This window comes from Beta vulgaris, chromosome 8 (genome assembly GCF_026745355.1).
Source record: "Beta vulgaris subsp. vulgaris cultivar EL10 chromosome 8, EL10.2, whole genome shotgun sequence".
NCBI lineage: Eukaryota > Viridiplantae > Streptophyta > Magnoliopsida > Caryophyllales > Amaranthaceae > Beta > Beta vulgaris.
Genome location: NC_079209.1, coordinates 28,318,688 through 28,329,991, shown reverse-complemented (window position 1 = coordinate 28,329,991; position 11,304 = coordinate 28,318,688). Strand labels below are relative to the sequence as shown.

The following is an 11,304-nucleotide window of genomic DNA, read 5'->3' as shown; positions in this document are numbered from 1 at the left end:
GAGTAAGGGGGAAGGGTAAGGAGAATCCCTACCCTCAAAGTGGGTCTAGTGGGGATTGAACCCCCAACCTTGAGGTTGGAAAGGTGCTCTCCTTACCACTAGACCAAGTACTACTTGGTTATTTTAGTATTAACACATACACCCAGCGTGTGCGTAGCCTTTGTGCAATTTGCATCATTCAACTAGTATATTGAATTTGGTGTATGAACAGAAGGAGCACGGATGTGCACATAACATTGCCACAGATAAAGCATCACCTAAATAAACACCATTTCTTATTAAGGGGAACAAAGAGTACAACGAGTCATCTATTCTAATGACCATAATTAAGGGGCTGTTCTCACTCCGTCGAATTTATGATGATCTAATTTATATCACAAGAAACCGCAACATGTATAATCGGATGGTGGTGTTCTACCTGTTTGCCTAATGTATTCTACTCGGGCTGCTGTTTTCTCGGATTGACGCTTCTTCTGGCTTTCGGCAGCTGCTCGTTTTTCTTCGGATCTTTTACGGGCTATAGAAATCTTTTTCATCATCTTTGCCTGTGAGGTTGTTCTTAGTCGTTCAACTTTTGCCTGATCATCATATTCATAGCAACACAATGGTAAGCACAAGGTTAATTTGATGATCCTCAGCTTTCATAATCCCGTACAGTTGAAATAAATGTCAATCATCTAACGACATCAATATACCTTCTAATGTTAAGATTATATCTCAAGAGTTGCCGAATTTGGGATATGGACTCTCTTTAGTTTGGCGGAAAACATTATCAATGCAAAATGTTTTTCTCCAAAAATAAATAAATTCCAAGCCTTTATTTGGCTGCTCTCATGAAAAGAATGGGAAAATCATTATAGAGGTAAGAGGATGGATGGGATAAAAGTACGAGAAAAAGTACGAGAAACGTGTAAGTAAATAAGAAAATGTGGTGTTCCTTATTAAAGTGGAAGAAGTTTTCCATTCTTTGGGAAAACTATTTTCCACGCTTTACAAACCAAACGAAGGATGATGGTTAAAATTTCCACGCAATCCAACACTAATGATTAATCAAAATAACATGTTCCAGTTTTCAAGTTTACCTCCATTCTCCTCAACTCTTCTTCCAGTTTTGCTTTCTGTTGACTCTCCCACACTTGAATTTTGATTTCATCACGCTTATACCTGAAAATTATATATTACCAGTTACTGCTGAGATACAGCGTATTAAAGATGACTTCCTTATTTCCTACCCTGAAATTTTTCAAAGCCCCAGCGCTCTAGATATTAAGAAAGACATAAACCAAGTGAGAGTTGTAAGAAACCTTGCAGCATGCTTTGATTTTTCGGCCTCTTCCCACGCGGCAGCACGTTTTTCAAATTCAATGCGTTCAAGTTCCTCAGAATCAGCAATAGGCAAAGAGCTGTTATCCTTCTCATCTTTACTTGCCCAAGCAGCTATATTCACCTTGCCAAGCTGAACACCAAGTGCTACAATTTCTTTCCTTGTCTTGAGCTTCAGCTCATGTTCTGACAACTCTCTATCGCCTTTCTCAGTTAGATGGTGCACATTACTATCAGCTGTACAATCCAAGGGAGTAGTCGTTGGTTCCCCAGTCCGAGGGGTGGATGGAATAGATGAAGTGGGACTGCGAAACGGGGTTAAAGACCCATTAGGGGTGGCTGTCCTAGAAGGCTCTTGACTTGTGACTGGTGTCATTTCTGTACCCATGTCCCTCATTGAAATCTCTCTAATAGCAGGCATACCTACATTTTTAATACAATAGGATTACGCAAACATTTCAAGATTGTTCACTAAAATAGAAATGATAAGAACTGTGATTGTCGCATCAAACTACACCATCCATGATATTGATGGTTTAGCAAGACATCAAGAATGCAATAGTAAAGCTAAGAGAAAAGCAAAAAGAATCACATAATTTCCTTCCTAATTAGTCTAGTGACCTGTGCTACTGTGCTATTGGATCATTCATGCGTTCCACACTAAACACTAAACCTTTGGAATTTGAACAGCTAGCCGTTTATTATTGTTCAGGAAGTTATAAGTGCTAATATTGAGATTGGTAAATTAAAAGAGGCTTAAAGAGCAAGAAATTGAAAAATACTGAGCTGCTCATAGTTCGATCAAATAAACTTAAGACATAAAAGCTGCATCTAAAAGAAAATACTCAAATCCTCAAGTAACTTCAAAATAGGTGTGTTGGTAATTGTGTTTTAAGCAATATGCTAGTTTTTAATCAACCAAAGGGTTAACTGAATGATTCAGAATATACACTAAAGTGGAAACGTTATTTGATCCATATTTCTATCAATTAAGTGGGGAAAAATGTAAGACCATGCTTTACACAGGGCAGTTGTTGGGAGTTCTTATAAAAAATATATGCAAGGTGAAAGTAAGAGACAAGATTGTTTGTTACCTGGGACCTCCTGGGTTGAATTCTTCACATTGCCAACTTCTCTCAGTTCATTGCTATCAGGATATAAGTCAATCGGGACATTTGATTGAACTGGAACAGAGTCCACTTCAGGATGAGCAAGATTGACCTTATTCAACCTAATTTGACCTCCAGGTTGGCTAAAATCAACCCGCTTCATTTCTGGCATTCTAGGATGTGAGCGATAGTCATGGCTAGCAGCCTCTGGAGCCACCCTAACCAAATTCAATCCTGTCATAAGGCTGCCTCCATTTTGCGTACTAATGCTAAGGCTTTTCGTGTGATTAGCCTGACCTGCTTGCTTACTCATTATCCATTTCTCTGCATCATTCCACTTATACGAAGTAGGCCTAGAGAGCGACCGTGTTAAGGATCTATGGGCTACTCTTTCCCCTTTGTGGAACTCAAAACTCGATGAACTAGCATTACTGTCATAATCAAGATTCTCATCATCATTAGATTTTAATGGGTAGACAGCACTAGAATTGCCACTATCACTTCTTCCTGGTTGACATTGTTGTACCTTAACATGACACGAATCCATGTTTTCTCTTGCTGGGCAATGATTCTGAACTTTTAAGGAACTTGATACTGTTTCGCTGTACAGTTTTTGTGGAGGCTCTAGGCTTACCGCTGTTGTATAAATACATCCAAATCAAACACATCAGTACACACGCTGTTTGTTAAATAAAAGATTGGGCATAAAACTTGAACCATTTTAGAGCATTGACCAGTCAATCTTCTAAAGTTGGTGTTTGGTAAATAAAGGATAGTGCTATCAAGTATCAACTACTATCTGCTAATTACCAAAGAGAGTCCATATCTTTGCTAAAATATTACCGCCACATATCAAAACAGGCCCGTGTTCTGGTCAAAGCTCACTAGTTTGACAGTCAATTTCTTTGAACTATTACTTGTCAAGACTCTGATAATGTCATTGTCGTAACTAATTTTGAATATAATAATGATTTCATGATTCTTACAGTGAATATAGTGACACAATATATCATAAAGAATCATGTTAAAAAATCATCATGTTTCATGAAATATAATTATATTACATAATTATTTTCTAATTGAAGGATACCTGCTTGTAATCATGTTGAAACTTGAAATCTAAAAATCTTAAATATGAGGAGATAACAGAATTTAACAATTAAACCCAAAAGTCATCTTATAAAACTTCTACTTATACTGAAATACTTTAGGAGTATCCAAGACTTGAGATCAAATCCCGTCTACATATAATATTTGCCTTTGGAGCTCTCTGTACACTAAAAAGAAATTAAACTGCCCATCTAAACTTATGATTGCAGATATACATATACCATAAAAAGATGCAGGTAAATTTAAAACATACCAGACTCATAAAAATCACCGTTATTAGAGGCAAGTAAGCTGTTATTAACAAACTCAGAGTCTTCAATTCTTGAAGGAGATGTTCTTGACGAATTATTATTTGATTTTGACCCTTCTTTTATCTTCTGGGTTACTCCCATTAGCTTTGCTCTCAACTTACTAGGAGATATAATTCCAGTCTGCAATCAAAGAGTAAGAAAAAATACACACCACTTTTTACTAGTAAGCATACCAGATTCTAATTTCTAGAAAACGAATTTCAGTCCAATAATTAACTAACACCATTATTGGACCCCATTTACGTCATAAATGACATTAATTTAGAAAATTTTGACAAAATCATGCATCAATTGATGTTATTAAATTCCAGTTTTAGCTTCTGTCATAAAATTTTTATATGAATGAAAAACTAATTCAAATTAAAATATTTCCGCACCTAACCATAATGTTACAAAAAGACAAAATTAAACAAGGAGAAAAGGATATTAAGAAGTGGGTAAATTTATTTTTCTATTCGCAGAAATGTATTCCAGACAGCAATAAAAAAAAAATATTCAGACCAATTTACAAGTCAGCATACCAGATTCACACAAATAATTTGACTGCAATAAATAACTAAGACAAATATTAAAACACGTTTATATAATATATAGAAGAATTTCTATTTTTTTTGGGTGAAATTGCAAAAAAAAAAATATGAAAAAAAAAATAAAATGGGAAAAGCTTACCTGAGGTTTGTGAATCCTTTCGTACTCCATTATTAGAGTCGTGGAGATGTTTCTGTTTGTATGTGTGTGGTGTGTACTGTGTACTCTCCTGTAAGAGAGGAAGAGAGAGAGAGAGAAAATGAGGAAAGAAAAAGAAAAATTGGGGGGAGGGAGAATCTGAAGTGTGGATTGGATGACAGTATGGATGTTTTTATTAAGAAGCCGACACGAGGTGAGAGAGTGTGAGTTTGAGTGTGAGAGTGAGAGGCCAACCAAAAAGTGGTCGGCGATCTTTGACTGTGCCCCGTCAGCCTATGACTTCCACCACTACCGAGTTCTTCAATTATATTTAGTCAAATTGACGAAATTTTGTTGTAGAGCATTTTTTAAATGCACTTTCTGTTTTTGGGTCGTATAAAATATCATGAATGTCATTGAAAAAATGTGGATTCATACTCATGATTTTCCATAAAATATTATGGGTCATTTCATGACAGGATATTTTATCAAGAAAAAATCAAAGATTGTTGTCAATAGTGTCAAGATCTTCGTGTATATTTAAGGAACGACTTTGACGTGTGCAGGCTACCTATATAACCATATTTGACCTAAAGAAGAAGAACACGCATATATACTCACTCAAGCATAATTAAAAAACACTCTCAAAGCATCCATTGTTACTTTAGCAAACGTTGTTCTCATTCATTAGTGATAATATTCAAAGTACAATTCTTAGTTATTGGCATTAGTTTACATTGACTGTCGTCTTTCATTGACGACAGTTGTATTAGTGGATTAGCGGACTCAAGCCACCCACGATTTTTTACCCATCTTCATTGGCATTTTTCCACGTCAATATTTTCTTGTGCCTTTCCCATTGATTTCCCCTTTGATTCGGCTCGTCCCGACTATGTAAAATGATTGCTGACGTCCCTCAAAGTTGTTTTGTCCTTATGCAACATTTCACATAAACAATTTTGGCACCCATAGTGGGACTGACAGCTAGATCATCCATCATCTTCTCATACAAGAAGATGGTTGCACTCATGAACATTGATGATATGCACAAGCTCTATGACTAGATGTCCGAAACTAAAAAGGCCAACAAGCGACTAGCATCAGACTTCCCCTCATCGCAAGAAAAGGTCCAAACGTTACAAGAGGAGTTAGCATCGACGAAGGCATCCAAGCAGCGACGCCGACTTAGCATCGAAGACATTTCGTTCATGCAATCCCTATCCGACTCCGAAATCAAAAAATTAGAGGACAAGGAAAACGTCAGTGATGCCGAAGGAGAAGGAGAAAAAGATAGAGTGACACCGGAATACGTTCCATTATATGAAGGAGATCTCATGGCAAAACATATGGCCATGATCGAAAAGCATAACCATCGTATGATGAGAGTACTATCCCAACATCCAAAAACCCCGACACCAAGCATCGTTGGGCATCGGGAAAGGTATACAACAACACTGTTAGTGGAGAAGATTGTGAAAGCATCGTTGTCGAAGAAGCTCAATCTCCTTATCCTGACCACCACTTATATCATTGTCGAAGGTACAGATCAATTAATAAAGAACTAGGATTATGGATCACTATGCATACAATTCGGGAAATCAGGGACGAATAACAACCACCTAATAAGTTAATTTATCTAGGGCACATGTAATTTCTCTCGAACATTACCTCCCTCAAAGATCACCTACCCGCTCTCGCATAGTCAAGGATCACCCTGTCTAATGATTGAAAGCCTATACAGTATCTTTCCTCTCAAAGCAGCTTCAGTATTGCGATATTAAAAATATAAACTAGGCCTAACTTTTAAATCTAGCATGAACGACTCAATCACAAGAAACAATCCATCAAACCCTCATTGCATCATAGATCTCCACAATCCTAGAAATAGAACTACTCACTCATATTTATGAAAATAATAACAAAATCAATATAAAAATTCATACCTTGAAATATTACAAATAACTAAGAAAGTAGTCTAAGAAAGAATAGAGGAAGCAATAAAGAAAGATTACCAAATTGAAGAATTGTATTGAAGTTGTCAATAATCCAAAGGTTTGATCTTGAATTCAAAGCGAAGAGCAATAAACTAGGGTTCTTAAATCACTCTCTAGAAAAAACTATGAAAACTAATGGCTAAAACAAATATGAATAATAGAAATTCTGATTTGGCTATTTATAGTAGCCCTAAAACAAATAGGAAAAAGTTTTATAAAGTTGCCCGGAATTCATTAAACGCGCGTGTCGGATCATCACCCGATCGGGCCAAGTATGCTCGATGTCATCATGCTCATTAAACTTGAAGTAGCCTAAAACTCACAAACGCCTGATGTCATCGGGCTGCCTACTGTCCTAGCAGTGCACACACAGCAGCATCTCCATGGGAGCCCGATTTCATCGGGCCGAACCTCCCGATCGGGCTTCAACAGCGACTTACAACAAGGTGTAACCGCCCGATCGGGCACGCAACCAAAGTAGTTTGTGTCTCTTGGGCTCCCAATCGGGCTAGGCCGTCCGATCTGATCGGGCTTGGCCAGTTTTCTTCGTTTCTTGGCTCCAAGTGCCAAGTCTTCAGCTCTACTTTTGCTCAAGGGTCCCGGAAATTGTCCTCGGGACCTTGGATTTCAGCATCAATTCCCTCTAGTCTAGTGTAGCAGTCATATAACAGTAGAAAAGAAGGAATAATTCTCCAAAACTGCAATTCGACTCAAAACAGCAAACCACAACTAGATGGAGAAAGTTAGTACAAAATGACTCCTAAGAGCACCATAGACATCCTTTTTGGCATATAACTAGGGGGAAAATTTTGTATAAAATCATAACATCAAACTCCCCAAGCTAAACCTTTGATTGTCCCTAAGCAAGGCACAACATGAATATGAATAAAATTGCTTCACCCCTCAAATAAGACATTCGAACTCAAACATTTTCAACTCAAAATCCTTCAAGCAAGCACAATTCAAGTTCAGATGCTCAAATCACCCTGACCACCAATCACCTAAGCAAACCTTTAGATGTAGCTGCCCTACATAACATACATGCAAATCTTGAAAAGGTGTTCACCGAGGTGCCACTCCTCTCAATTTTGTGGCGAGCATAAAGTGTGCTTGATCGCTCATCAACCCAATTATAATACCCCTTCTCAATCACATTCTCATGTATTTAGAAAGGTATAATATCTCTCATCCTAGTCAAGTCGACTCAAATAACAAACTTAAGCTTCAACTTTGGCATTTTGACTTTGTAGTATTCTAATAAACAAAAATGAATTTCTCAGTTGTGATGGGGCTCGGGTAAAGGTATGGAAATTATTTAAGAAATGTGGTGGAAAAGCCAAGAAAAGGGGAGCAAAAAACACTCATAGGACTAGATGTGGTCGAAACAACTCCCATGGCATCAACAACATGACCAAGATGATAACAGACTTTGATATTTTACAAACCAACCAATAATTATCTCCTTCGATACAGTTTTCATAAATTTTCATGAATCAAAATTTCTTGAAACTTTATGAATGAAAACCATGGAGACTTTTCATGTATTTATTTTTTCTTTTTTTTTCTTATGCACTTTACTTTGTATCAACAAAACACTATTTTCCAACCAACCACACAATATAGTAGCAACCTAACAAATGCTCCCCCAAGCTAGGCTTGGGACAAAAATCATTTAAAAGGCTCAAGGCGTGTAATGTGGCTTAATATAGATCCAAAAAGTCATTAGGCTCAGCTAAGCTAGGAAGGAAAATTGATTCATTTAACAACTCTGAGACTTAAAAATCAAACAAATGAACGCCTTTATCACAACACATGTCCAAAGTCATCAAAAATCAACGAGGACAATGCCAAAATCAAGATAAAAATGCTACGAGGAACTAACATACAAGAATAGACCGAAAATAGATATGCATCCGAAGGCTAGAATGAATCCTCACAATGTAACCAATTCAAGCATGCGGTTAAAGTAGGCGCTTTATTATCAAAATCTACTCAATATCGAGGCAATTAGAGATCACATCACAACATTCCAATCACAAATGCCCAACTATCCAGTATAATGAGTTAAATCATTTTTCCAAAATAAAGTTCGGGGCATAGGGAAGCAATCAATCTATTCATATTCAACTTGTATTATTGGTGTTTTTGAGCAATATTTCATTTTTTGTGTTTTGTTATTTTTTTTCAAAGCAATTAAACTAACTTAACTAACCTAAAAAGCAGTAAAAGAGGGGATATCCGCAGTATTCAGCAATCCGATAAAGGCTGGCAGTACTCGTCATACATTAGGATACATAGCCAGATGTTGATCATTGGCCAATGTATCAACACGCTGACTGATGCTCTAGAGAACTACATAATTGGCATCAACCTGTTGGTTGATGCCCTGGATGGTCGCAATGTTGGCATTATGCCAGACTCCATCCGCTGGAGCATGCTCATCATATCCTGAAAGTCAAAAGAAGGAGGAACAACTGGACATGGGGGAGGGGGAGCATCAGAAGAAGAGGGGATATCCGCAGTATGGGGTGGGCGGCAGTGAAAGGTGCCCGCTCTGCTATCTTTGGGATAGGGGTGGGAAAATCAGGTTCGGCAGTAGGAAGGTGGTAATGGGATTGTCCGGGTCTGATTTTTGCTAGAGGACTAGGAAACTCAATGGAGCGCAACCCTTTAATGCGCCACTAGTATGTGTCCCCAACCCGCTCTAACTAGTGGAGGCGCTCTAGGTAGGCATAGTCCATGAGGGTAGGTCCTCGGACCGGCTGGTAGCGGGTCTCATCAAAATCGAGGATTTTTCTAGAAAAAAGAGTGACCAACCCCCTATTCATCATGGCCCGAGAGGTCAAGGTACCATCGGCTTGCCTCTTAGGGAAAGTGGTGGCAATATGCTTCATTTGGAGTGCAACATGATGAGGGATGTTGTATTGAAATTGACAGAGGGTCCTTCGAAGCATATAGCTTCCTATCAAGTACAATTTGTCCCCCCGAATCAACTGTCCTTCTACCCGCCCAAACAGTGTCTTAGAGATGAACCTTACCCAAATTTTGAAGATAAGTTGGTGGATGAATTTTGCATTACAATGTTGGAGGGTGAAGTCATTTTCGTCCCACGTGATGGCATAGTAGGTATCACGGTGGTGGTAATTAGGGGGATGCCCAATCTCCCTCGACATTGGACGCGAAGTATCTAGCAAACTCCGGGAGGGTTAGGTGGAAGTCTTGGTTAAGCAGTCTATAAGATACATAGGATACGGGTCCGGTGCGGGGTTTGGTGACCGTCAGACTACTATAGAATTCATTGACAAGTACCGGTTATGTGTTAACATGCACAAGAACAAATGATTCCATCCCGATTATTTTCATGAAATCTTTTAATTCATAGGAAATATCCAATTTACTGAAAAATTAAATATCAAGGAAAGGGGTAAGACTCACCTCGCCCCCTTTTAGGCGCTGAAATCGTTCCCGCTGCTCTTCCGTGATGAAGATGACATCCGGGAAAGTGTTGTCCTAGGGGATGTCTGGTGGTGGTGGTGGTTGTGACCCGGTGCCAGATTTTCGCCGCCTCAAATACATGTTGCTTGGTTGCCAAAAATGTGAGAAATTTATCACTCACACTAAGGGTGGATGATGGAAGGAAGCTTTTTCTCACTCACTTTAACGGTGGAAGTGAGGAGGAAGAAGATGGAGGTGGGGGATAGAGTGGAAGAAAGTGAAGAACATGGAGTAAGAAATTTGTAGCAGATGATGAGAAGAGTGATTTGGTGAATACTGAAGGAGCTTGAATGGAGTGCTTTAATGGTGAAGGGCGAATTTTGGGGAAGAAGATGAGAATTGGGGGTTAGGGTTTGAAGGGGGGAGAGAGAGAGAGATTATGAGAGAAAGTGAGGAAAATCGAATTTAAACCCCCTACTGACAAGAGCCCGATCGGGCGCCTTTTGTCCTTCGTTTTCTCCGCCCAGTTTTGGTCACGGGCTCGATCGGGCTGAATATATTTTACGGGTTTCCATAATTCTGTTGCAGACCCGATCGGGCAATGTTACCCGATTGAATTAGGCAGACCTGCTTATTTGCTGTTTTTCGTTCCAAATTTCTGACGGAGACTCGTTCGATCAGGCGATATGGCCCGATGGCATCGAGCGTACAACTTTTTCTTCTGCCAAGCTTTTTGTTGTGGTCCCGGTCAAGCGCGGTTGCCGATTTGATGATTTCCTTGGTTTGTGTGCATTTTTTTCAATTGGACAAACACCCAAACTGCTATGTTAAAAAGTCCTGCACGTATATAGCCTTAGAATGATGATTAGTACCCTCTCACTCTCTCACCAAACTACAAAAATAGCAAAACTGAGAAAAATAAAAAGAATAAAAGAAAAAGGAGAAGGAAAATCGGGTTGCCTCCCGATCAGCGCTGGTTTATGAAGGTCTTGCACGACCATAATGCCTCATCCCTCAAGCCGAAAGGGAAAGGGGTTGGAGGTATAATTCCTCCACAGATCCAACAGGGGTTCCTTTATGGTATAGCTTTAAGCGTTGACCATTAACTTTTAATTTTTCACCTATTGCATTGATCACCTCAATGGAACCAAACTTGTTATTATTAGTGACAGAAAATGGAGCAAACCACCCAGACTTCAACTTAACAGAGAAAAGTTTTAGTCTAGAGGTATACAATAAAACCTTGTCACCAATAGAGAACTCCCTACTCAAAATTTTCTTATCATGCCATCTCTTAGTGCACTCTTTGTACAGACGCGAACTATCATAGGCATTCAACTCGAGTTCATCAAGCTC

At 38.7% G+C, this 11,304-nt stretch overlaps 1 protein-coding gene across 1 annotated transcript; it reads right to left on the bottom strand.

Annotated features, from left to right (window-relative positions):
• Nucleotides 1-258: 258 nt before the first annotated feature.
• Nucleotides 259-4,698, bottom strand: LOC104901250 (uncharacterized). Its single transcript, XM_010688800.3, has 6 exons — nt 4,523-4,698; nt 3,796-3,973; nt 2,418-3,068; nt 1,305-1,746; nt 1,083-1,164; nt 259-578 (listed from the first exon to the last, which is right to left on the bottom strand). The coding sequence occupies exons 1-6, from the start codon at nt 4,550-4,552 to the stop codon at nt 375-377; spliced, it is 1,587 nt and encodes a 528-aa protein (XP_010687102.1). The 5' UTR covers nt 4,553-4,698; the 3' UTR covers nt 259-374.
• Nucleotides 4,699-11,304: the final 6,606 nt, after the last annotated feature.